At 45.1% G+C, this 27157-nt stretch overlaps 1 protein-coding gene across 4 annotated transcripts in view; it reads right to left on the reverse strand.

The window, feature by feature from the left end:
- Positions 1 to 6655: 6655 nt before the first annotated feature.
- MAPK4 (mitogen-activated protein kinase 4) overlaps positions 6656 to 27157 on the reverse strand; it is a 92423-nt gene continuing 71921 nt past the window's right edge. For 2 of the 4 annotated variants that reach the window (XM_083466026.1, XM_083466027.1), the window contains 4 exons: positions 20651 to 20795; positions 9749 to 9910; positions 8122 to 8323; positions 6656 to 7388 (listed from right to left, as the gene is read on the reverse strand). In XM_083466026.1, the coding sequence (XP_083322152.1) occupies positions 6701 to 7388; positions 8122 to 8323; positions 9749 to 9910; positions 20651 to 20795 (1197 nt within the window). In that variant the 3' untranslated portion in view covers positions 6656 to 6700. Of the gene's footprint in view, positions 7389 to 8121; positions 8324 to 9748; positions 9911 to 20629; positions 20796 to 27157 lie in introns of all 4 variants that reach the window. The other 2 variants (XM_083466024.1, XM_083466025.1) reach the window with 1 other exon arrangement.

Genomic DNA, 27157 nt, shown 5'->3' on the forward strand with positions numbered 1-27157 from the left:
CAGCAGCCAAAATAAGGGATTTTCCGAACACAGGTATGTTCAACTTCTGAGCCCCTCCAAGCCAAAGGCAGAAAGCCCAGCCAACAGCCAAACGAAGCCTCAAGCGGTGGTTCCCATAGCACAGCAACCTGGCAAAGGGGTGCAGCAAGGAAAACCACGCCATCTCTCCGCTGGGAAGCGCTGAGCAAAGGTGAGTCCCCAGGCAATGCGGCCGATTTGATCAGCACAAGGCATGCAAGCTCCACCCCCCAGTCGTTCTCAGACTCCTTATTGGTGAGCAATGCAGCCGAGCAAAGCAGTTGAGGAGCCTACCGGGTCGGCAGGGAGGGAGAGGAGCTGCTTCCTTTGAAACCCGGGAAATTTAAGGGACATCATCAATAAGGGACAGCTGCGGGACACAGCGCTGGGATAAGGGACTTTCCCACCAAATAAGGGACAGTTGACAGCTATGAGAATGGGTATGGTTTGGCCACAGTTAAGTGCTTTTAACTCCCACTGATTTCAGTGGTAGAGACTTACAAGTGTTTAACTTTCAGCTAGAACATGCGCCTCACCATGGATACTTTTGCAACTGGTACATTGTTATGTGGGTTGACCATAGGGGATTCTCTGTTTCTCAGTTTCCAATGTGCGTTCATACAGGAACATAAGTTCTAGTGATACAGCAGTAACCAGCTATAAGCTATTGAAAACAAACTTGGTCCACACAAACTGTCTACGCAGGTGAACAGCATAAGATCTGAGACATGAACTCATGTGGAATTGCTTATTTTTCTCAAGCTGGCCACTGGTGTGGTGTCAGATCCAACGTACAGTGAGCGAACAAAGCCAGATCTATGCTACAAACGTGGTTAGTAGTCATTCCCCCCAAGCAAGTCAATTCTCAGGGGGCAAAGATAGGAATCTCTAACAAGGAAGTCTCAAAACTCTCAGCAATCTAAAATTCCTAGCGTTCTTTGGAGGAAGCCATAGCAGTGAAGCTGGCATAAAACAGTTATGTGGGATACTGCAGATACGTCTAGGGAGAGAATCAATATTAAAGCTATCGTTTGTTATGAGCATTTCTTTCAATGGAACAGCGGGGTAACTTCTCCGAATAAATAAACACATAAATACATAAAATATCTAGTGCTTTCCCTTATGGTTATGATGCTTCAAATGTTCATCAGCTTTTGATTTGTCCTAATAATAATAATAATAATTTATTATTTATACCCCGCCCATCTGGCTGGGTTTCCCCAGCCACTCTGGGCAGCTTCCAACAAAACACTAAAATACAATAACCTATTAAACATTAAAAGCTTCCCTAAACAGGACTGCCTTCAGATGTCTTCTAAAAGTTTGGTAATTATTTTTCTCTTTGACATCTGATGGGAGGGCGTTCCACAGGGTGGGTGCCACTACCGAGAAGGCCCTATGCCTGGTTCCCTGTAACTTGGCTTCTCACAGCGAGGGAACCGCCTGAAGGCCCTCGGTGCTGGACCTCAGTGTCCGGGCAGAATGATGGAGGTGGAGACGCTCCTTCGGGTATACTGGACCAAGGCCGTTAGAGGGTTGCATAAAACCTGAAAGGAAGATTAAAAAAAAAAACTCCTGGCAAGATAAGATGCTCTGCTGTAGAGTACCAAACATTTGGGTCCCCTGCAAAGCTGCGGGGCCTTGACAGGTGTTTCACAATGCCAAACCCTGGCACCAGCTCTGACAAACCAGAACCACCAGGTGAGTAGGAGGGCAGGAAATGGCGAAGAGGTAAAGCAGGCACAACAAGAAAACAGTTGCATGATCACGCTCATCCCAAAGGGGGGGAGCTAACTGGTCCTGTTACCATTAAACTACGAGGGCACACACAGGAAAAACTCTGAATTCATTGCAGCCTATAGCAGACTAATAAATACATCTGTCATGGGCTCAGGGGCTGAGCCACAGGGGAAGGAGGAGATGGAGAGCAAAGGGGAACAATCTGAGGGGAGTTCAGGAGGGTATGCCAGTGATCAGAGAGATTCCATGAGTCTCTCCAGCGAATCAGAGGATTCCCAGAAAGGGGCCCCCAAAGGCAGGGCAAGGGGGGCCAGTGGGGAGTCTCCAAGCGGCAGCTGGAAATCAGGGGTAGCTTCCCCACCAGAGCGTAGTGGGGGGGAAGAATCCCAAGGGTTAAAACAAGAGCCTCCTGCAGGAGGAGAGAGAGAGGCTGGACTGACCACGCCTCCGTCAGAGAGTGGAGGGGTGGAGGGAAGAGCAGGTCCGGCCAGCCTCCCTGAAGGAGAAAGCAGTGGGGGGAGCAGTGTAGCCGTGAGGAGGAAAGTAGGCGGCTGGGCGCGCGCGCCAAGTTCAAATGTGGAGGCGCGCGGGCCAGCAGAAAACCCGGATTGGGAGCCAGGTCCTAAAGCCCGCCGGAAGGGTGGGGAGGAGTCAGAAGAATCCGCCTCCGAAGAAAGTAGGAAGGAGGTAACCCCAGAGGGCAGGAGGACCCGGAGGAGAAAGGAGCAGAAGGAGGAGAGGAAAAGGTGGAGCAAGGCTCGGGTCTTGAACTGGTGTATGGGCGGGGAGGAGTCAGACGGAGCTTCGCCGGTCTAAGGACTCAGACGTAGCGCTGCGCGCCACGGATGTCAAACCAACAATGAACCACAATAAAGACTTTTGTTTATAAAGAGCAACTGGCGTTGGTCCTCTGTGAGCTAGGACCTGAGGCAGCGCTGACAACATCAATAATATTTGTACGAGTTTGGTGGGGCAGCGTAAAATTCATACTGTACCTATGATCCACGTAGTTATAGCCTCACTGAAAACAACTGGGCCTGTTACATCAAAGATTAAATTGGGCTAGAGGACATGCCAATTTTTTGTTTTTGAGGTATACCAGTTCTTTGGAACCCCTCTGCTCCTGGTTCTTTCATTTTGTTCGTTGTAGAAAAAGACTCACCTGAATATACCTTAATTTTTCTTTTACTGCCACAGAAAAACTCCCTGCTTACAGAAAACAAGCTGGTCAGGAAGTTGTCTCCAGCTTAGCCTTCTTGACACGCTAGTTTTCTAAGTACAGGGAAGTGGAGGGGTGTGCGGGGGGAGCACTTTCCTCCACGAAGGACTGCACTACATTGTATTTCTTTTCTGAATATGCAGCACATCTGTGAATTCCAGTGTTCTGAGTTTTGCCGAACTAAATGCTGAGGTCTGCTGCAACCTCTACCTTGGAGTTAATCTTGTAGCCAAATTCCAAGCCCATCGTTGCCAGAAACGTCAGCATCATGTTAATACAAACAATCATTAGCGCAAGCATTCTGCTTGCTAGACAGAATGATCTTCCATCTCTCTCCTCTCCCCACAACACGCAGGCAATAGTTTACTAACTTGGCTACTAAATGGCAGAATTAGCTTTTTAGGATGCAAACTCTTGGTAGAAGCGTTGGCCCAACAGTAAGTGGGAGGGTCGAACCATAGAGCAAGCAAGATAGAAGATGCCTTTTATTGAGATCTGTCAGCTGAAAATGCAATGCACATTTTAAAAGATCTCCGTGGAACTCAAAAGCTTGCACACGTTCTGAATGCCACTAATAAAATAACTATCTCAGCAGAAGTCATATACCAGCTTTCCAAGTGTTAAATAATAAGCAGGATGAATTTCCCAGAAGAAATTTACATAATCCAGTGAACAAAATGGTGCAAAGAAGGTAATTCTTATTAATTTTTTTTAGAAAAGCGCATGCTAATTACACATTTTCAGTATTTCCTTTTTTTTAAAAAAAAAATTGATCAGGCAGATTACATAGAAGTTCATAACATTTCTTCAATATACAAATCAAACTCAAGCGATTCATTAATAAGGTGCTCAGAAATGTGAATGAAAATAGAGCCTACAGCAGATCCATGGTGTGTAATTTTTATTTATTTACAAAGCTTCTTTGAGTTTTCATTTTACTCCTTTTCCTTCCAAGGACACTTCAGTGCAAAAACAACTGTGGCAGAAGAGCTGGAGTTCAGTCTTGGCTAATCCCAGGAAACTTTTGTGAGTGTCATTTTCCAGATGTTAAGGCCTACAACCCTTGGCCTCAACAACTTTACACAAATTTGTGTAATAATCTTCCCCCGCCTTCACCCTACACATCCCCATATCTGCTCCAGGGGGTTAGGGCAAAACCCAGAATATATTTAGGGGAAGAGTTTGGGTGTGGGAGTCCCATTGCACAAGTGCAAGAAATTCTGCTTGAGCAATTATTTAACTGAATGCCACCCAGATTTGTTAGCATTCTTTTTCAGGGTGGGGTCTTTTGTTTGGGGGTTGTTGTTCTTGTCTGCGGGAGAGTCTGTGCACAAAAGACCATCACTTAACATTTAAGCCCTCAGCTTCACTACTAAGTTTGAGCACATGGTTTAACGGTACAGTGGTGCTTCGCAAGACGAAAAGAATCCGTTCTGTGATTCTCTTCGTCTAGCGGTTTTTTTCGTCTTGCAAAGCAAGCCCATTGAAGGATTAGCGGATTAGCACTATTAGCGCTATTAGAGGCTTTTAGAGGCTTTTAGAGGCTTTTAGAGGCTTATCTGCTGATCGGATCAGCTGATAAGCGGCTTAGCGGCTTAGAAAAAGGGGGGAGGGGAAAAAAACCAGCAGGAACTCGCAAGACATTGTCGTCTTGCGAAGCAAGCCCATAGGAGATTTGTTTTGTGAAGCACCTCCAAAACGGAAAACTCTTTCGTCTAGCGAATTTTCCGTCTTGCGAGGCATTCGTCTTGCGGGCACCACTGTATATGCGAAACTAAATTCCACAGAAGTTCCAACATTTGACGGCACCTCAGAATTCAGATTCAACTTTCAGAATTTCTAGTCTCTTTCCTTGCTTCGCTTTTGAAATCTGACTTTGGCATTAACTCTTCCTGGTGGGCTTTAAGGCAACGGCATAATAAATTCACTATGCTTGTAAGGCGCTTGGGGAGGGGTTCTTGAACTGGGGTTCCCAACAGCCAGGCTCCATTGCCATGCCTCCTAAGAAACACTAGGGCAAGCCTGATAACTTGGTTCTGTGCTTCAGGGATGCCATAAAGGCCTCAATGCCAGCAAGCCACTGTGTGCTGAGATATCCTCCTAAACACCTAGTCCTTTTCTCTCACCGCTGTACAGTGGTAACTCGGGTTACATACGCTTCAGGTTACATACACTTCAGGTTACAGACTCTGCTAACCCAGAAATAGTACCTCGGGTTAAGAACTTTGCTTCAGGATGAGAACAGAAATCGTGTGGCGGCGGCGGCGCAGCAGCAGGAGGCCCCATTAGCTAAAGGGGTGCTTCAGGTTAAGAACGGACCTCCAGAACGAATTAAGTACGTAACCAGAGGTACCACTGTATTCAGCCAGGACAGCCTGCTTGTTTGGGGTGATATACCTGCTTCTGAAACATGCATACTGATAGTCTGGAAATTGATAGCCTAGGTGGGGGTTCCTCAACTTTTTGAGGTCCAGGGGCACATTTGGAAATTTAAGAAAGTGTTGTGGGCACTATAAGAGACCCAGAATCCAAACTGGCAATGCTCAACCCCCTGTGCGCACATACACAAAAAAGCCCAGGCAGAACACAGACATATCTCCCAAAACAAATAAACACACACACACAAATGAGGCACACACGCCCTGCAAAAAAAAGCAAAAAGCAAACAGAGAGAGCGAGAGAGCTGGGAAGAACAGGGGACTTAAGGGTACTATGTGAAGGGCAAGGGGAGGTTAGAGGCCTGACAAGCAACTTGACACCTTTGCCCTGATCCGACAAAGAGCAACGCGTAAGCAAATAAACGTTGTGCCCTAAAGTTCTTAAGGTTGAGATGTTCAAACTGATTTAGCTGTACGGCGGTCTTGTTTCCAAGGAATGATGGTAAAATATGTCTCAGGAGAAGCCCTACCTTTCCACTCGTTAAGTGTGACAAAGAGGGTGTGTGGTGGTTGCAAGCATGAGCTACAAGCCAGAGATCCCCATTCCGACTCTCAGCTCAGTCACCAATTAACTAGGAAGCAAAGTCTAGCTGTAATATCATGAGAGTACTATCAGCCTACCTGGCCAAGCTAGAACGAGAGGAACCTTGTGGAACAGAGGAAACTTGGAAGCTGCCAAGTCAATCTAGCTCAGTATTGTCTAAAGGGGGTCATTCCTAGCCCTACCTGGTGGTGCCGGAGATGGGACCCTCTGCATGCCTAACAGGTGTCCTACCACTGAGCTACGGCCCTTCCCTTAAATGCTCTGGGCTCTCAGGAAAAGTGTCATACCAATGTAAATCATGAGGTCACTAAAAACCGGGCTGCCCGGTTATCAAAGGAGCAGGGGGCTTCAAGTCCTACGGCTCTCAAAATAATGCCAATTCAGCCTCTCTCTGTAAGATCAAGAGTTTAACATCCAGAACACCTCCACAATGGGGGACTCGTGTCCGAAACACACCCCTGGAGGTACAAGGCAAGATTGTTAAGGCAGCGTAAAACCCCTAAAATTTCATTCACACCTCTGGATTCCTTTTCCGTTCAAGGCATCAGAAGGGGACCTGGTTTTCTACCTGCCCTTAACAAAAAAGGCATTTCAGTAACATCGGGTACCGAGCACGTTCGATCAAACCTTGGTTACTGTTCAGCATTGGGTAATTAGCACGAAGACTGGAAGAATTTGTAAGGAATCAGCCACGAATACCAGCAGCAACGTTTAATTATTATTATTATTGTTATTATTATTTTACCACCTCTCTTTATGGTACACCTCCGTCTGTACAATCTCACTAGGGTGTTCTGTTAGGCATGCGCCGTTGATGTCTTTGAGCTTGTTGTCAGGCAGATCTTCTGGCTTTGTGCAAAGTTTTAATGCCCTGGAAATGAAGACGTCCAAGTCAAACTGGGGGTCGCTTTCGCTGCTGACCTCCTTGGGTTCTTTGTGGAGATGGTGAGGAGAAGATGGTAAGCTCCTCTCCTGGATCTCTGGGAGAGGATTTGGGCATTCGAGTCCTGTCTGGGTACTTGTAACCCACTGCGCTATCTCTAGGAAGAGGTTGGATGGTTCCTCCTCCAAGGCGATCTCCGCCGTGGGTGCAATGGATGCCCTTTTCCAGTGGGACAAGTCTAAGATGAGCTTGGGCTCTGAATAATGATGGAGCTTGTTGTCCCTCCACAAGAGCTTGTCCAAATAGGAAGGCGACCCCACTTTGTAATCACACGACCGCCCGTAATCTCCCTCAAACGCTCGGTCCATCGAGGAATGCGACTGCTCCAGGAATCTCTCGGAGCTGCTCTGGGAATATTTGCGCGGGTCCACCTGAGCCTCCTCAGCAATGGATTCCGACCCCGCTCTGGGATCTCGTTGCACCTCCTCCAAATCGTGGCACTTCTCTTGCCGCCATTCCAAATCCGAGGATAAGCTCACTTGGTACCTGTTTGTTCGAAGTGACAACAACGTTAGACGCACAACGAAGGGTCAGGCGCATACTCCGATTTAAGCAAATTTAGAAATTATTTATTTACTTTCACTGAATACATTTCCCAGAAATTGGGAAGGGCCCTAGCTCCCTGCTTTGCTTTGTCCCTCATTGGGAGTCAGTAACCTTTGGACCATCTGAAATAACTCCAACTGGCCAGCTACTAGAGAATACAATGCAAGCTGCAAAATGAGCCTTCTATTCTGACAATTATGTACACTAACCAGCGTTCTATTAGCTTTGGAGTGAGACTTGCATCATTTGTGTACTAGTCTTTGTCCAGCTTGCTTCATAGCCTGAAGCTCTCCAGAATACTGAGAAGCTATCAGGGCTCCACAAAGCCAGAGAAGACACTCAGAAGTGGTTCTACCACCCACCCACTCCATCTTCAGCAGAACCACCAACTTTTTCCACTAGAAGATCCTCCAGAGCAGTCAGGAACCCCTCAGTTTCCATCGGTCTCCAAGACCAAACGGGCTTACTATCCTTGCAAGGGCAAATTGCCACTGCTATTCCAAAGTTCACCAGCTAATCATTCTACTACCATTTCCATTAGAATTCTCCAGCAACCCTACTCTCCAAGGAAGCTCAATACAGGATGGCAGCCTGAGAATCTCGGAAACTGGTCTCAAAGGAGCAAAAGAAGCAGCTCAGCAGCAGAACACATGAATAACATGAATAAATGTACCTGTCCCAGTTGGACATCTGGCTTTGGTTCGCTTCCATCAGCAAAATGTCATCAATCTCGTCTTCAATCCGGAATGGGTGTTGAGAAACGGGCTCGTCTTCAGGACAGTAATAGGGACTCATATAAGGGTGTTGCAAACCCATCTCTGCGGTCAGCCGGTCCATGGGATTGAATGTCAGAATCTTCTCCAGAAAATCAATGGCTGTGAGGGGCAAGTTATTACAATCAGGTCAGCAGTTCTTAGTCCCCAAGACAGAGTCACCTGGGAACACTTATATGCACGATAAGAACAGTCATTCTGAAATCAGATAAAAGACTTCACCTTTAAGCTCCATTTCTATTTAATTATTGAATGTAATTGTCCTTGATTCAGAAGTAAAGCTCTTAATTATATTTAATGGGAGTGTTGTGCAAGCTTTGGAAGGACAGTGAGTCTTGGGGATGTTACTTATTTTTAGAAAGGACAGGAGTCACAGTCGAAGAAAGTCAGGTCTAACAAGCGTGAGAGAAAGAAATCCTATACATGTCGACTCAGAAGTAAGCCCTAACGTCCCTAACCCAGGGGTTGCCTTTCCTTTCTCTTTCTTTCTTTTTTTCTTTTTTTTTGAGCCAGTGGGCACATTTGGAATTTTGAGAAAGCATATCCTCCAAGGCTTTTGCCACAAAAAAACAGGATGCCATCTTCCAGGGCTGCAGTCCCACACGAGTCACATGACCCGCATGAGAGGGCACCCCCCCAAGCACTTTTTTCCAGTAAGGTAAAGGGACCCCTGACCATTAGGTCCAGTCGTGGCCTACTCTAGGGTTGCGGCGCTCATCTCGCTTTATTGGCCGAGGGAGCTGGCGTACAGCTTCCGGGTCATGTGGTCAGCATGACTAAGCCGCTTCTGGCGAAACCAGAGACACAGAAATGCCATTTACCTTCCCGCCGGAGCGGTACCTATTTATCTACTTGCACTTTGATGTGCTTTCGAACTGCTAGGTGGGCAGGAGCAGGGACAGAGCAATGGGAGCTCACCCCGTCTCGGGGATTCGAACCGCCGACCTTCTGATCGGCAAGTCCTAGGCTCTGCGGTTTAACCCACAGTGCCACCCGCATCCCTCTTTTTTTCCAGTATGACACCCAAAAAAACACATTTTGGGATGCTGTACAAGAAAATGTGCTTTCTTCAGGGCAAGAGCTCAGCCTGAAATCACACAAGAGCACAGTGCCCAAAATGGCCGCCATGCTCTCTCACAGGAGAAAACAGGATGCCCCATTTTTTCTGGGACAGTCCCACTAGGAACCAAATGCTTTCCAGCAAAGGAGCCCACGCTTGGATCCGAGCAGATGTGGAACCGAGTCTCTACCTTTGCTGTAAGACCTATTGCAGTCGTCAAGAGTCATCAACAGGCTCATCTCAGCTATCTGCCAATCTCCCATTCCCACCACCCTTCTGAGTAATACCCCACCTTCTCACTATATAGAAGGATCTGGCAACTTCTGTTTCAGTGTATCTGAAGAAGTGTGCATGCACACGAAAGCTCATACCAAGAACTAACTTAGTTGGTCTTTAAGGTGCTACTGGAATGAATTTTTTTATTTTGAATATGGCAGACCAACACGGCTACCTATCTGTAACTCTACCTTTGCTGTTCACTTCAGGAAGGAGCTTCCGCAACGGCTTCTTCACTTCCCAGGTGCTGTTGACGAACGTCGGCATCACTTTGAGCAGTTCCTCCTTGTCCTCTTCGTGGAAAACAGGGATGGTCTCCAAAATGAGCTGCATCTGCTCCAGCTCGTGGCTTCCTAAATGAACAAAAAGAACGTTGCTCAGAAGGGTGACATTGTGACCTCTGGGGCCTTTGGCCTTCCTCACGCGTGCATTCCACCACTTGATAGCTTTGGCATGTGCTAATGAGCCACCACAGAGCAAACATGACGTAGTCATATCAAAACACATGGGGCTGGGGAGGATGCAATGCTGAACAGAAATTTAGTACTACAGGAGAAGTACAGAATTTTTGGGAGCTGGCATGTCAGATCTTTATCGCCCCCTCCTCATGGGCCAACTTTGATAGGTGGACAAAGTCACCCACCTGTCAATCATCTGACTGCATGACGGTGTCTGGTGACTGAGAAGAGGGCAGTCCTGCCCACCTCTCAAAGTCAAACTGGGTGGGTGGATGGATCTGCTTCACTAGAGCTCATTTTCCACAGGGAACCAACTGATGAGCGGAGGTTTCAGTCCAGCTGACTGCAGGTGTCTGCTTAGCCAGCACGTTTACCAACCAGGCCAGCACATAAGATGATGATGATGATGATGATGATGATGATGATTAATTTATTACTTATACCCTGCCCATCTGGCTGGGATTTCCCAGCCGCTCTGGGCAACATTCAACAAAATATTAAAAATACAATAAAACATCAGACATTAAAAACTTCCCTAAACAGGGCTGCCTTCAGATGTCTTCTGAAAGTCAGATAGTTGCTTATTTCCTTGACATCTGATGGGAGGGCGTTCCTGAGAAGGCCCTCTGCCTGGTTCCCTGTAGCTTCACTTCTCGCAGTGAGGGAACCACCAGAAGGTCCTCGGAGCTGGACCTCAGTGTTCGGGCTGAACAGTGGAGGTGGAGATGCACCTTCAGGTATACTATAAGAGCTTAAGATGAACCTGCTGGATGACGCTAACGGTCCATCTAGTCCAACATACTGTTCTCATGGTGGCCAACCAGATGCCAGTGGGAAACCCATGAGCTGGACCCGAGCACATGGCCCCTTCCCCTCCTATGGTCTTCAGCAACTGATATTCAGAAGCATTACTGCTTCCAGCTGTGGAGGCAAAGTCTAGCCATCATGGTTAGTAGCCATCAATAGCCATCTCCCCCATGACTTTCTTATCCTCTTTTAGAGCCATCCAAGTTGGTGGCCATTGCTGTCTCCTTTCAGAGTGAGTACCACAATTTAGCTATGTGTTGCGTGAATATGTGCTTTTTAAAAAATCTGTTTTGAAATTCTCCAGCATTCAGCTTCCTTGGAAGCAGGAGTCAGAAGGAGACTAATTCAATACAAAACTTGGAGTGGGGGGCCACCAGGGGGGCGCATTGGAAGATGGGCGACAATAACATCTCTCCGACCCACACGAGGTAATTAAGAGGCTGATATGGGAGTATGCAGCCTCCCTTCGTTGCCCCAAGGGAATGCGGAATGCTGCCTTGCCTGCTGTGTCCATAATTCACCCCCAGATTCGAAAGAAGGGGGTGAGGGCACTAGGCACAAAGCCCTCGAGTGGGTCCGGCTCTCCCGGACGCTGTCTCTGATCACGCACTGGTTTGCATCAGCTTGAAATATATAATTGGAAAAGAAGCAAATGCACATATTTCAAGTGAAGAATGGGAGTGAAGACTGCTAACTGAAGTGACCTCTGTGAAATGATTTAATGGAATACAACATGAAGAAAATACACCAGGTTCAGTATGCCGGAGCGGGACTGGATGGGGGGGACTTTTTTTCTTTTCTTCTATGTGATTAATCAATAACCCCTCCCCCAAAATAACCGTCACATAACCAACCTAAGCAGGATGATTAAAAACTGTGTGGAAATGATTTACTACCAAAAGTTTGGCTTGTGAGATCGAGAAAAAGAACAAGGGCTTTTGATGGCGCAGCAACAAAAAGGGAGTCGCCATTTTGACAGGTTCCGTCTAAAGATTCATGATCGGGAGGAGGAAGCTTTGTTTTCATATTGGATTCCTGGTAGAACCTCCTCGAGGACTGAGAAAGAGAGGACAGACCTGTGAAAAGTTAAGAGTAGACAGCAAGAATGTTTTTCTTTATGGAAGCGATGAAATACGGTAACTGTCTGAAATATGACCCTTGGACGAACGGAAAAATCCACACAGGAATACAAATTTGTTTCAACCCGCTTATGGAGACTATCAGAGGCCACATAGACAAAGAGAAAGGAAAAATATATGAAAACAACTAGAAGAGATGTGGAAAACAGCAAGAAAGGATTGGACAGAATTGTGAACATTATTTGGACAGATTTGTGGACTTTTAAAGCAGCAGCAACAAGAAGATTGGATCCCTTTCGGAACTTGAAATACGGGTACCCCCAACAAAAATTTAAAATTAGGCTCTGTAATTTGGAATTTATGTGATCTGATTTGATTTGATTGGTCTGTTAATAAAAATTATTTTAAAAATAATAATACAAAACTTGGAGTGTAGCTATGCCCTCAAGATTCAGGTCTATACCAGCAGAGTTCAGTGGCATGATTAAAGTGGGTTTGGTGCTCTTTCACAAAAAAACTCATGCCTCCCAAAATTGTTGTTGCTCCTTTTGTTCTTTTGAGGTAAGGAAAGTGGCAGAAAAATATACTATAATGTGTGACATAACAATCTATTGATGCTGTGTCTTAAAACCTACGCGCAAATCGGATGAAGGCTCAGTAAACAGCAGGCATCATATAACCTCCCCACAAACTTAATGGAAATAAATGTGGATGAATGCTCTATAAGAACTCTCAGAGACAAGGACTATAAGCTCATGGTTCTTTTTTGCCACTAGGTGGGAGAAGACAACAGTTTTTTGTGCCACAATAAACAGTCAAGAGATCTAAGCACAATCCACCGATTGGCTGTGCAACTTCCATAACAATTCAATGAATAACTTCTTTCTGTGCCTTGCACCTCTATGCAGGACAGTTGTGGCTCTGCCTGTTGTTGGTTTCCCTTCCATCTGCCCTACAAGATGCAATGGGCACCAGTCACCACTGGTGGTTCAGAAGAGAGGCTTTGTTAAGTGTGTTATGGAAAAAATCTAGGTGCGAGGCTGCTCAGTCACCCAGCTCATCGGGCAGAGCCTGCAGGTCCCTGCGGAATAAAGGAAGGATTCCAGCCAACCGGAGCAAATAGCTGTAGACCAAAGTTTATTGCGCAATAGGTTCAAAGAGCAAATTTGAAACCCGAGGATGGGGTGACAAAGACTTTTAAAACTTTCCCACCATATCCCAGAATACAGTTCGTACAGCATCATTGCTACATCACTGACATGTCCCAAAAGGGGAGGGGTTAACCTTGGCAAATATGTCCAGACAAGTCCTTGGTACAAGATTAGCATAAGCAGACATGGCAGGGCAAGACTCAGGTATAAGATTAGCATAGACAAATATGTCTTAAGTACCCACCACCCAAAAGTACAATGGAAGTTCCTTTGCATGTCTGGAGCCTGAGGCGAGTCAGGTGATGAGATTTGGCTTCCTTTGGCTAACAATGAGCCCAGCAATTGTCACCTCTGGGAACTTCCTGGAGTCCCTTTTCAAGGGGAAAATAGCTTTGGAATGGAGGAAACTGGGAAAGGAGATGATTTTATATTATTTTTAAAGCTAGGTAACTTCCCTGAGCTGTCAAGTTGAAAGGATACATTCAGGCATAATATTTGTAATATTTAACTTTAAAGATGTGCCCTCCCCAGTAATTTCCGTAACAAGGGAGATAACTAATGGGGGGGGGGGGTCCTTTGGGTGCTTCCACAAAGCAACTTGTTGTGGATTTGGTGCTGCTTATGCCTGCAAGTTTTCCACATCATCCACACAACATCATCCTCATAAAAATGCCATTCCATTCCCACTCCTTTTATCTGGATTTAACGTTGCCCAGGCTTGTTTGTTTGTTTGCTGGATTTTCTGGAGAAATGATAAGTCCAGATGGGGAAATCACAGGATAGCATTTTGATGAAGGTGACATTGTGTGGACACTGTGTAGTCCACAATCACCTGCTGCGAAGAAGACAATCTATGTATGTTCTCTCCCCCCCCCCACCACACCAAATGTTCAGAATTGGCTATCAGAATTGGCTAAAAGTAAAAGCTGAAGGACAAAAAGTTAAGCAAGGAGGTTTACAGCAAAAACAGAAGAATTTAACACAGGGTGCATTTCATTAGATCACTTTGTGCATTTATTTCTGAGGACCATTAGCCAGAGATGTCCAGGTCAGACTGAGAGCATAACTACCACAACAGAGGGTTGTTGTTTTTTATTGTTGGAGTCTCATTAACGTTGCCTAAATAATTAACAAACTCCAGATCTGCGTTCATGATTATTTTAGCAGCTGAAATTGCCTGCTTCCAACAGCCATGCAGGAATTAGGCTGGGGTCTCATCTCTTGAAAGTGGCTCACCGCTCTCGCATGCTAGCGAATGAGGTTGCCCTCTTTAAAAAGTGGATTATGTGAGTTAATTGAAGATGGGGGGAATGAAGCATGAAGAAGGGGTTGGGTTTGATAGTCTTCTAGTCTCTTCAAGCTCTATGATTTCATGAGGACAGGCTAAAATGGACCAGCTTTATTAAGACCCTTTAACCATGACATATACACAGCAGCAATTATGCATATGGAATAAGGGGCAATAACTATCACTGGTAAAGGTAAGTACAATGTTAGGGACCCATGTATGTGCTGATATATTGAATTTCTGAACAAATGATGCCATCTTTTGCTGGGGTCAAAACCTGATCCATCTAGCTCAGTATGGACAAGACAGATTGGCAGTAGATCTCAAGGTAGGAGGTCCCAGGTTCCTGACATCTCCACATAGGGCTTGCCTGAAATCCCAGAGAGCCACTACCCATAGGTGTAGAAAATGCTGAGCTTGACCACCCAATAGGTCTGACTCCAATATATCAGGTGAGGGAGCGGTACACGTGGTAACGTCATGTGTGAAAATTATGGTACCTATGCATGTGTTTGAAAGCCATTATAGACACTGTCCTGGCTTTCCTCCTAGAGATCTGAAATATACTCAGAGTCACAAAATCCTTTAGTGGAGACATTGGGGGTTAAATCTGTGGTTGTCTGCTTGCAAAGTACACACTCTGCCAATGAACACCATGACAATAGCCTCTTGGGCCACATCAAGGCTAATTTGCCGGTGGAATTTCAGCTGCACGTCAGCAAATTTGGGTTGCCCAACCAAAATGGATTTGACATGCAAGAAACTTGCTTCCAAAAACAATAAGACTTTCTGCTCTAAAGAAAGTGACTGGAAGGTTAGGGTAAAAATTGCCTGACGTGATGTTGTATAATCTTCTGCAAACTTGGTGCAAATGAGTCAGAATGAATGTCTTCTTAACAGGTCATCTAGAAACCCCCTTGCACTGTTCATTTGAAAGGTTCGCATATGCCCACACCAGCCACAGGAGGCAAGGTGCTATAAAGGTAGGAATGCTCATAAAAGGTAAAGGTAAAGGACCCCTGACAGTTAAGTCCAGTCGCGGACGACTCTGGGGTTGTGGCGCTCATCTCGCTTTACTGACCAAGGGAGCTGACGTTCATCCACAGACAGTTTTTCCAGGTCATGTGGCCAGCATGACTAAGCCGCTTCTGCCGAACCAGAGCAGCACACGGAAACGCTGTTTACCTTCCCGCCAGAGTGGTACCTATTTATCTACTTGCACTTTGACGTGCTTTCGAACTGCTAGGTTGGCAGGAGAAGGGACCGAGCAACGGGAGCTCACCCCGTTGCGGGAATTCGAACCGCCGACCTTCTGATCGGCAAGCCCTAGGCTCAGTGGTTTAGACCACAGCGCCACCCACGTCCCTGGTGGGAATGCTCATAACATGTACCTAATTTTGGTGTGCCCTTTAGAAGAGAAACGTGTCTACTATTTACATATATCTTCAGACACTAGTAAGTCTGGAGAACTTTGGACACATCTATGGCGCGGCCACACTTGTGCGTGTTCACCATTATTTATCGTCTGAAGAAACTGCTGGGAGCAAATCAGTTCTTGCATAAGAATATTCTGCAGATTTGCACTAACATCCTGGAGTCTGGTCAGGTCAGTATTTTGATACACAGGTCAACGCATCGCCTTGCTATGTCTTGCATTCTCCAACCCACCCCCCTCGCTCTTTCACAGGAGGGAACCGATGTTGTGATCAAAGAATCAGTTGACTCATTTTCCATCCCTACCCCTCTTCCCCTGCTTCCCATAGCTTAATTGGGTGGAGAAGCACATCTTCAGCACGACTGGAAAGCACTTGACTATTTATTTTAAAACAACAGCTCAAATTGTACGTGTCCTAGCTGGGGGTTGCAAGGAGGGGTGTGGAAGAATGTGTGGACACGCTGTCTCCCTCTCCCCGGGCCCCAAACAAACCACATCCCGCCCAGAATAGATTTAGCAGTACTTTCTTCTTCTTCTTTTATCCATAGCTGTCAACTTACAAATTTGAAAATAAGTAACCAGCAACCTCGAAAATAAGGGATCAGCAGCCAAATAAGGGATCAACAATTACTTTGATAAAATACATATTTTGTTGCGTGCAAATGGCTTTAGATACCTATTAGGTCCATAAATTACCATATAGCATATATTCAACACCAAAAACAGCAACAATTTGTTGTTGACAAAGCACAGCTGGATATAGAAAGGGCCCCATTACCTTCAGTAGCTTATTTGGTGGGACATCATCAATAAGGGACAGCAGAGGGCCTTGGCGCTGGGATAAGGGACTGTCCCGCCAAATAAGGGACGCTTGACAGCTATGCTTTTATCCCTTAGCTCAAAACAACTCTCTCTGCAACAGTTTTAGTGAAATTATGAAGCGGCAGACCAGTGGCAACTCTGATCTACCACTCCAGAAGCCATCACCCGAGTTTTGCACTCGCTGTTCCCAGTGGTGCGTTTGGACTGCACCACTTAAGGCACGTCAAAAGCGGTGGCTCACAAGATTGAATGCTCCTCCACAAAATACCTGCACATACAAAACTAGGTGTCAGAGACAGATTCTAGACTAGCATGGCAAGCTACTTTTCTAGGTACAGGGAATATTTGCCTGGAGAACTGTGTGACCATACAATCAACCTTCATGCCAGGAGCCTGGGCAGGGCATTCTGGGCTGCCCTGGCCACTCATGGACCTCAGCTGTTTAGCTACAATTCCTGCATTGCAGGGGGCTGGACTAGATGATCGCTGAGGCTCCCTTTCATTCTACAGTTCTAGGATTCTACTCAGCACCTGCTCATTTTAGCTTCCACCATCAGATGAAAAATCTCCTTATTCAGGAAGCCTATTGTTAATGACGCTGCTGGAATTTGTATTTCTGGTTGTTGTTGTTTTAAAAAAATAGTTATACTTTTCAGATATATACATTTCATTGATTTTACAAACATTTTAAAACTTGACTTCCTTCCCTCTCTTTCTGTGGTTCCTTAAATTTATTTTTAATATTTTCTGCATATCCAAATTAACATACTCATTTATTTATCACATATATATACACACTCTCTCTCTCTCTCTTATGTAGCTACAGGTTATTACAATAATCCTGCCAGTATTTTTATCTGTTTACAATTTATCTGTAAATATTCAATAAACCATTTCCATTCTTTTATAAAAAGTTTGTTATCTCGATTTCTTATTCTTCTGGTAAGTTTTGCTTTTTCTGCATATTCCATAAGTTTTTGTATCCATTCTTCCTTTGCTGGGACTTCTTTCCATTTTGGAGCAAGTGAAATACACAAGTAAATTTCTGTACAATTTAGGTAGTTCATTCCTATAATTCCCAAGAGAAAAGCTTCTAGGTTTTTTTGTTGTGTTTTTTTTACAAACGTTATTTTTTTATTTACCGGTATCTCTCTGTTTTCTTTTCCTCTTTTCCTATGTTGTATACAACATAGTTTTACCCAGAGTAGATCCACTGAAATTAATGGAAATAAGCTAGTCATGTCCATTCATTTCAATGAGTCTGCTCTGAATATTACTAACATTGGATTTGGCACTCAGCTATTGGTTTTGTTTTCTCTCATGAGTGGTTTACGCCGTTCAGTGGTGCCTTTTGAAAATGAGATCAATGTGTCAGGTGAGATTACATGAAAGACGACTGAAATTAAAAAGGACGTTATTTCTTCTCTCTGTGGGATGCAACCCACTGAGAGCAGTCCAAACACAACATTCCTTGTAATGCTAGAGAAGACATGCGAGGGAATGTTTGGTCCAGCCAGTCGAAACTTCCTGTTCCTCCTGGCTGGAGCATCCTTCCTTTGCATGTGATAGAAGGTGGGCGTGACCTAACCTGTCCAGGTAACAAAAGGGCGAGTCATGCAGCACACCTCTCTCTTTTTCATTTCCTTCCTTGCTGGACCAGCTTCTTAGCTAGGAATGCTCTGCTAGCTTCTCAGCTAGCAGAAGTCCTGGGATTATTCCCCCATATGGGGTAGATCCACATGTACTTATTTGTAACTAAGTCTGCCTTCAGGGATCACACTGTGCTCTTCCTGATGTAAGCAAACTTCTTTTATTGACTTTAAATAAGATTGTGGCGTCTTTATTCTTTTAAGAGGGATTCATGCGAGCTTACCAGGAATGTACAATTCAATCTCAGACAGATTGAATTGTATAATAGTGAGAGGCTTACACAAGCCAGCAGCCAGCTATCTGCTGTGCATGTAAAAGGGGAATGTAAACTCTGCAAAGTAAATGAACTTGCTAACGAAAGTTAGGAAGGATATTAGTAAACAACATGACCTCTCCTGCCTCCCTGAACATTCCCACATTGTCAAGTCATAATTACCTAACCTGTACTCAAAAGACACATCCCAGAACATGTAATAAAGCCCACCTGCCACGCAAAACCTAGGTGCCCCAGGACAAAAAGATCCCATTGAGCACATGGATTGACAATATGGACAGACTAGTTACCCAAGAACGAATTGCATATCGACGCAAATTAAGAATGGATAAATATGAAGAAATCTAGAAGGAATACTAAAGTGATAAGGCAGACAGTGGTGGGAAGTAGGGGGAGGAGAGGTGGGGAAATATTGTTAAAAAGGTGTAGTTATAGATATATCAGTACTCAAATCTAAATTGTTAAATTGTGTTATTAGTGTTATTGTGGTTTTTGTTGTATATGGGTTTTTTTGGTTGTTGTTTGTATTGAAAAAACGATTAAATAAATAATAATAATAAAAAATCCCAGAACATGTAATAATTCCCACCTGTCATGCAAAACCTGGGTGCCCCAGGACTAAGGCAGAGCCCAGGGCATCTTCAGAGAAAGTGGGGCCATCCCTCTTAAAACAGGGAACTCGGAAGATATGGAACTATCGCCATATAAGTGGGGTTTTTTTTGGGGGGGGGAGCGGTGAGCGAAAGGCAAAACCTCTCAGACCCATGCCTAGAACGCACAGGGCCAGTGGAAAACCCCAAGGTGCAGGGCAAACAGGAGTGTGGACAAGGCCTTAGTCTATGCACAGCCAACGCTACCAGGTCTTCAGAGCAGAAATATTTTGGACGGCCAAGCGTTAGAATCCATTATTAATGAACCTTGTTATTTATTTAGAGAAAGCTGCATGCAGCCAGCTTACCCAGAGTGTCAAAATCCTGCAGTCTTGCAAAACAAATAATGGGCAAGGATAGGATAATAATAACCACCAGGAAAGCAGAGATGAAAGAAAGGCTGTTGGGTCAACCGAAAAGGAGGGATGTTTATTTGTTAAGTAGCATCAGGGGGTGCACTCGATTCCTGAACAAATATGGATGGCCCCGTTTCCAGCTGCTGGCAATGGACTCGGACAACAGCCTTCCAGCAGGTGGGAAAACTTCTTGTTCTCGCCAGGTTATTTTTTTATAAGCACTTTGGACTCCCCCCCCCCCCAGGCATCCTTCCTATTGTGCATTCTTGATGATTTGTGCTTGTGATGCTATCCAGGCAGTTATTCGCAATCCCACTTTCAATTCTCTTTACCATTATCCCACACTTTCCAGTATATTTTCCCATCACGTTCCTAATCTGCAAAAAAACCCCAGGGTGTTTTGGTTTCTTAAGTGGTTTGTTGCACAAGACTGCCGGATTCAACTGCGCAACCTAAATTCACCAGTACAGTCGTACCTTGGTTGTCGTACTCGGATGTTTTGGCTCCCGAACGCCACAAACCCAGAAGTAAGTGTTCCGGTTTGCGAACGGTTTTTGGAAGCTGAACATCTGTTTCCGCTGTCGGCATTGTTTCCGGGGTCATTCAGAAGCTGCGCCTTGGTTTGCAAACATTTTTTTTTAAAATAATATTTATTACTTTTCCAAAAAAATTAAACACTAAAAGAAAAGAAAAAACACATACAATACAATACATTAAACTAACAAAACAATACAACAAAAATAAAATAAATCAAACAATTTCGTTATCCCATCTTTCATTCACTTATTTCCACGACCTCCTCACACCTCCCTTTTTGTATTCCACTTCTGTTAATTATTTCAGCAATTCCTTTCCAGGTTTGCAAACATTTTGGAAGTTGGACAAACTTCTGGAACTGATTCCATTTGACAAACAAGGTACGACTGTGTACAACTGAATCATACCTGCAAAATACCTGGCAGTCTGAAAGCCAACTGAAACGCTCAGCATTTTACACTCAGCCAAAATGGATGTCCACGGCTGAGCTATTTGCATTTCTTTCCACCAAAGAAAGAAAGAAAGAAAGAAAGAAAGAAAGAAAGAAAGAAAATTTGAGACCTACCAGCAAGAACTGAAGACCTACCAGCAAAAAGCATCTTTCCTGTCAGCATCTCTGCTAGAATGCAACCAGCAGCCCACATATCAATTGCTTTGGTGTAGTTGTTTGGTGAAAGCAGCAGGCGAGGAGATCGATACCATTTTGTCACCAGCCCTTCTGAGAGGTAACCCTGCAAGAGAAAGAAATATTCTTTTACACCCACACGTATATAAATCATCATGGAAACGATGCTTTGGCCTAAGGTACCTTATACAGGCACGTTGCACAGCACACCAGCATCTTACATGGGGGTTCGGTTCCACGGGTAACACGGACACACAAAATTCGCATCTGATCAGAATCACGTTGCTCTTGGAGCCACCTCGCAGCTAGCCAGCATGCTTTCAATAAGGCGGACGATGAGAGGGAGGCCAGAACTGGCACACTGAGCAGGCCTTGCTGGAGCAAGGCCAAGCATTCGTCCACTTGGGGTTACCCGGCGCAAAGAGAGCTTTTAAGCTCTCAGCCTTGCTCCACAGGCAAGGTCCCCTTGGCACACTGGCTCTAGGACCTAAATATTTTTTGGAGGGGCAAAGGGGCCAGGGCACCTATGCCCACCATGCCCACTTATAGGACATGCACTGTTTGGAAATGAAGCAATAGGACCAGCCCAAAACCTCTGCAGGTGCAACAAGTATTGAAAGCGTCATCACGTGTGAATGTCCCTATAGCATCATGAGAACCAATCGTCATGAAAGCACAATATGGAGGACATCTAGAGAAGCCTTTAGCCACCAGACCATAGTTGTCAACATCTTTTGAGTACTCAAAAGAAATGTCTTCTTTATGGAGACATTTACAGCCCCCTGGGCCCAGCCAACTGCCCTTTCACTGCTAGTTGCCATAAGAGGCAAAGATGGAGAGCTGGCCTTGACCAAATACCTTCTCCACAAGCCCCAATAACTGAAACACATCCAACAAAACTGGACCAGATGGGTGCTCAGAATATCTCCTCTGTATTAAACCGCAGAATTCAGAAGTGAGCAACTCTGAACATTCAAAGAGCACAACCTGCCATTGTTACTGTGGGTATTGATTTGAGAGCTCCAGGGAGATTCTCTCTTCCTGCTCCTCCACAAAGCTGTAGGGCATTTGCTAAGATAATACTTCTTGCATCTTTCTTTTCCCTTGCAGAACCATAGCGGTTATTCTAATGCACGCAATCCCTTTTCATTATTAATTGCTAAACAGCCTGCCTATCTGACGTCTTAGGGATGAATAACTTAATCCAACTCAACAGCTGGCTGGAGGCATCCTCTTTCATGCACCGATGCGTTCATGAAAGGAGCAGGTACACTCCAGCTCCCAGCTTGTACTAGACAGCAGGTCCTTAAAAGGGACACTTACACAGCTCTAAACGCAGGAAAACTGGAACCCAAGAGAGCCGACTCTAAGATAATGAGCCTCAGGCTGGTTCAGTCACTGGACCAGCGGGATGGCGACCCTGGGAGATTCGTACTGCTCTTTGCTGATTAGAAACTCTACCCCAAAGTGAAAGCAGCCCTTCCCAGAGCTCAGCTGCAAAACCTAATATGACACAAGAGAGGTAGGAGGAAGGATAGCATAGCTTAGTTGGTAGAGCATGAGACTCTTAATGTCAGGGCTGTGGGTTCGAGTCCCGCTTTGGGCAAAACATTCCTGCATTGCAGAGGGCTAGATGATCCTTGTGGTCCCTTCCAACTTTGCCAGTTCTATGCCCCACTCCCATTTTTTTTCTGGTGCTGCCACTGGTAGTACTAAGATCACTAATTGCATCATTTTTGAAGCTAACAATTGTGACGTTAATATATGAGAGTGCTGGAGGTGAAATAGTTAAACAGGTTACCCAATCAGGACCCGGGGGGTGGACTATAAAACCAGCTCTGGGAGGGGCAAAGGGAGGAGTTCGTTGGGAGTTGGGTGGTTGGTTGGAGTGGGAGTGAATTGGGACGGAGTCTGTGGGTAGGTTGAGTTAGTGTAGCGAAATAAGCTGACTCAGGAACAGTTAGGGGCTAGGAAGACAAGTAAATACCTGAGAGGTGGTTTAGTGAGTGAGAGCAGGTAGCGGAAGTTTTAGGTCTGGATAGGCACCCCATGAATGTAATTGACTGATACTGTTTATGAAACCACACGCTTGTTAAACTGCAATAAATAAACAAAAGTTTATGTTCCAATTTAACCCTGACTGGACTCAGTATTGTACCAGGTAGGGCCTGGGTGGTGGCAGCGAGAAATAAAGTGGTGGCACAGAGATCAATAGACGGTGAAACATCCGGGGACCCTGTGTGATCGCCACAACAATCAGCAAAGGTTATACTGAGGCATCAGGCATAAGCCTGCATTTTATTAATGTTTGATCAGGACTTGTATATTAGAGAGAGCCTAAAAGATTTTCAAATGTTTCATGCCAGGCAAGAAGGCTAGCTGCTTAAGAAAACACTGGCACTGTTTTCCTAGACAAGGGGCCCCTTTTGATTTATAGCAGAAAACAATTCTCAAAGTCGTAAAAGCTGAAATTACAGACTAAAAGCAGGACATTGACCCTACATGTTACAGAAGATAAAAAAGCAGAGATAAACATAATTAGGAATGGGCAAATAGTAAAATGATACCATGGGCCTCTCTTAAACCTTGAGCTGTATTTTCTAAGGCCAGAGGCAAATGGGAGAAAAAAAGCATCTAGCTGGGAAGTCTTTTTAAAGCATCTAGCTGGGAAGTCTTTTAAAGCTGTTTCTTCCTTAAACAGATAATGGGAAAAGCAGCTTGCTGAAGGGGAGGAGGCTTCTTCTGAAACTGTTTTAAACTGAGTCCTTTTCTTTCTTTCTCTCTCTACTTTAAAAAGGCCTTATTCCTTTTAAGAGGCTATCTGTGTTGTGTATTAAATATGTTGGCTTAAATGTAATTATGCAAAGGATTTAACAAATGCTAGAAGAGTTGTATTTATCTTGAAATTAAGTCAGCCACCAGTCCAGCCTCTTGCCAGACAAGAAGACGCCATCAAATGCTGTCCTGATATATTAGCTGTCAGACATTTGTTTAGAAACCTTCAAATGAAGGATATCTTTCAATGTTGATGTGAAACTCAAGATCCTTGACATATGTTTAAGATAAAAATTTAAGATTAACCATTTGTTTTAGAAGGCAATAGGGCAAGGAGGGCAAGAGGTGAGCTGGTAATTAAGATTCCTTGTTGAGACACATGTAAGATATATTACTACTTATTTGTCATTTATAGATGTAACAATATATAGCTGTTTGTGTTCCTTATAAGGACAGAAGGATATGGGTGTATCTTTTTGTGATTGGTTATAGCAATCAGCCAATAGGAAATCCAACCAGGCTGATTGGACAGAGGCAGCCACAGGAGGAGCAAAGGGGGCTGGATTAAGGGAATATAAGGGCTGGCCATAATGGCAGGGGCCAGGCCAGAGCTTGGTAACCATATACCACTGTGCCTCTCATTTATTTGTCTGACAAATAAATAATTATTTTAATTTCTCTATTGCTGCGTTGAATATTTCATTCCAGCTAAGCGTTAACCACAAGCAGGGTGCTACATTTTATGGTGCCCTGTGACTCGGATAAGTGGTCTGCTGGAACGCAGCCCCTTCGCTCTACTGAGCAGGGTACAAGAGAGAGGATCTCTAAACTGCTTACCCAAGCGCGCACTGGTAAATTTTTCCAGGGGGAACGCAGAAGTCTCGTCTGTCTGATACCCTGCTCACTGGCGGCGACGGACCGGGGGGAAACGGAACCAACCAGGGGTAAGTGCACAAAGGGATTTTTGGCCCTCCAATTAATTGGGAGGAAGAGAAGTCTTGATCAAACTTCTGCGTCTCAGTAAGTGGGAACTGAGTACGCTAGGTGGTTGGGTATATCAGATGGTGGTCTGGTGGGGGAAAAGGGAAGAATGGGAGGTAGTGTGTGGTGAAGTATCCAGCGCATTGTATGTGTGAGAAAGTACAGAGCAATCTGTAGCTGACCTGAGTGTGGAGTGGGTAGTACTTCGGTTCCCAGTGAGGCGACTCCATCTGGGCAAGAAACCCCACGAAGCGTGTGTGTGAGTGACTGAGTGGATACTTCACAGGGCCATACAATGGGAGTTGGGGGTTCAAAGGGGGGAAATACACCTCTTGAATGTATGTTAAATAATTTTAAGAAAGCCTTCTCAGGGGCATATGGAGTCAAAATGACGCCAGAACGCTTGAGAACGTTATGTGAATTAGAGTGGCCGAAGCAAAATACTGAATGGCCATCTCAGGGAACTTTTGATATAAATTTAGTAAGCAAACTTTGGTCTAACATTGCCAAAGAAATTGGAGGGTGCCCAGAACAATTTTCATATATAGATTCCTGGCTGAGCACATTAAATAAAAATCCTCCATGGATAAGGGAATGCAAAGTCCAACGATGCAAATTATTGGCTGTAAAAGCCGAAGCCAGGAAAGGAATCTTGCCAAATAAACTCAAACCCATTTTTGAGGGACCAGAGGAAGAGCTGCTTCCACCTCCACCCTATGCTCCACATCGAAGGGAGCCTAATCCAAACACTCCACCAGTTGTAACCCCAAGGCAAGAAAGTGGAATGAATAATGGGGCTGGAGTCACAGAACTTGATTCCTTGATAGATTATGATAAATATCTTCAGGAGGCATTGGAGGCCTATAATAAAGCCCAAGCAGAAGTGGTTATTCCATCTGTGAGTCCCAGTAGAACTCCATCTACAGTCTCTTTTAGTGAAACAACTGATTGCCTACCCCAAACCCCTGTACATCCAAGTCCTAGAGAATTATTACAGAAGTTACAGGGAGACCTTAATCGGTCAGCAAGCAATACAGCCAGGCGTATAAAGCTGCTAAAAGAACGCCTTGGGACAAATACCATCCCCTATGATTTAAGGCCCCTAGAGCAAAGCGAAGAGAAAGATCACGTAGTAGCCCCTCTCAGAAGAGTATTTGATGCACTTGAGGAGCCTGTGCTGGTTAACGGGCTACCTGGACCAAGGCCACCTCGAACGTCGACCCTCCAGTACATTCCATTCACAACTACGGATCTGATGAATTGGAAAACACACACCCCATCTTTCGCAGAAAAACCTCAGGCTATGATGGACTTGGTGACTTCAATAATAAATACTCATAGTCCTACTTGGACAGATTGCCGCCAGCTCCTGAATACTCTGTTCACCACTGAGGAAAGGAGAGACATAATTGAAAAGGCACAGATATATTTGCGTGAGCAGGCCAGAGTGGGAAATATTTTTAATATTGACCGTCATCTCCAAGACAACTTTCCCTTGGAAGATCCTAATTGGGATCCAAACAATGTAATTCACCTGGCCAGACTTACCACCTACCGCCAGACGCTTGTGCAAGGTATCCGCAGGGCATGCCAGAAGCCCACTAATATGTCTAAAGTCTCAGAAGTAGAACAGAAACCAAATGAGAGTCCGGGAGACTTTTTAGAGAGGCTGCAAGAAGCCTATCGTATATGGACTCCTTTTGACCCTGAAGCCCCTGAAAACAGCAGAATGATTACTGCTACATTTGTGGCCCAGTGCGCTTCTGACATTCGTAAGAAAATTCAGAAATCAGAAGGATGGGAAGGGATGCTGATGAGCCAAATTATGGCCATTGCACGCCGAGTTTATCGGAATAGGGATGAGGCTGAGAAACAAGAGAAGAAGAAGTGGCAGAAGGAAAAGATGGTAATGCTAGCCACAGCAGTGAAGCAAGACTACCGCCCCTTAAATGGAGGAAGAGGGCGGGGAAGGAATCCACCACTGGGAAGGAATCAATGTGCAAATTGCAAGAAGGAGGGTCATTGGAAGCGGGAGTGTCCTGAACCCCTGAGGTTGGAAGAAGTACGCCCAGGCCCAGGCCCAGGCCCAGGCTCCGGCCCAAGAAACCAGGGACGGGGACGGGGAATGATCCGAAATGGAAGATATCAGAGACCTGGACAAGGACGGAGTAGGGACAATGTCATTGGACTGGCAGAGGAGGATTTTACCCAAGACTAGGAACGACCGGACTCCATAAAGTTAGGCTTCCAGGAGCCCACGGTCACGATCCAATTAGGAAGCCATTTAATAGACTTTATGATTGATACTGGGGCTGAATACTCAGTACTCCCAGAACTATTGCAGAAAAAGGCATCCAAAAGTGTAGTCATTAAAAGTGCCACTGGTCAGTCAGCTAAGAGGTCTTTCCTCCAACCTTTGGAATGCCAGATTGGGGGACATCGTTTAACCCATCAGTTTTTGTATATACCTGAGTGTCCAATACCTCTCTTAGGTAGAGATATGCTGTCCAAATTGCAGGCCCAAATCACCTTCACTCCTCGAGGTCCAGAAATGAAATTGCCATCAAAGGCAGCAGGAATAATTTCCCTCTCAGTACCTAAGGAACAATCATGGCGCCTAATGTCAGCCCTGCAAGTCCAACCTACATTGGATACAGAGTTAAACAAGCTCCTCCGAACTCTACAGGTGCCACCAGGAGTATGGGCCGAAAA

Source organism: Podarcis liolepis (assembly GCF_965112155.1).
Source record: "Podarcis liolepis genome assembly, chromosome: 11".
NCBI lineage: Eukaryota > Metazoa > Chordata > Lepidosauria > Squamata > Lacertidae > Podarcis > Podarcis liolepis.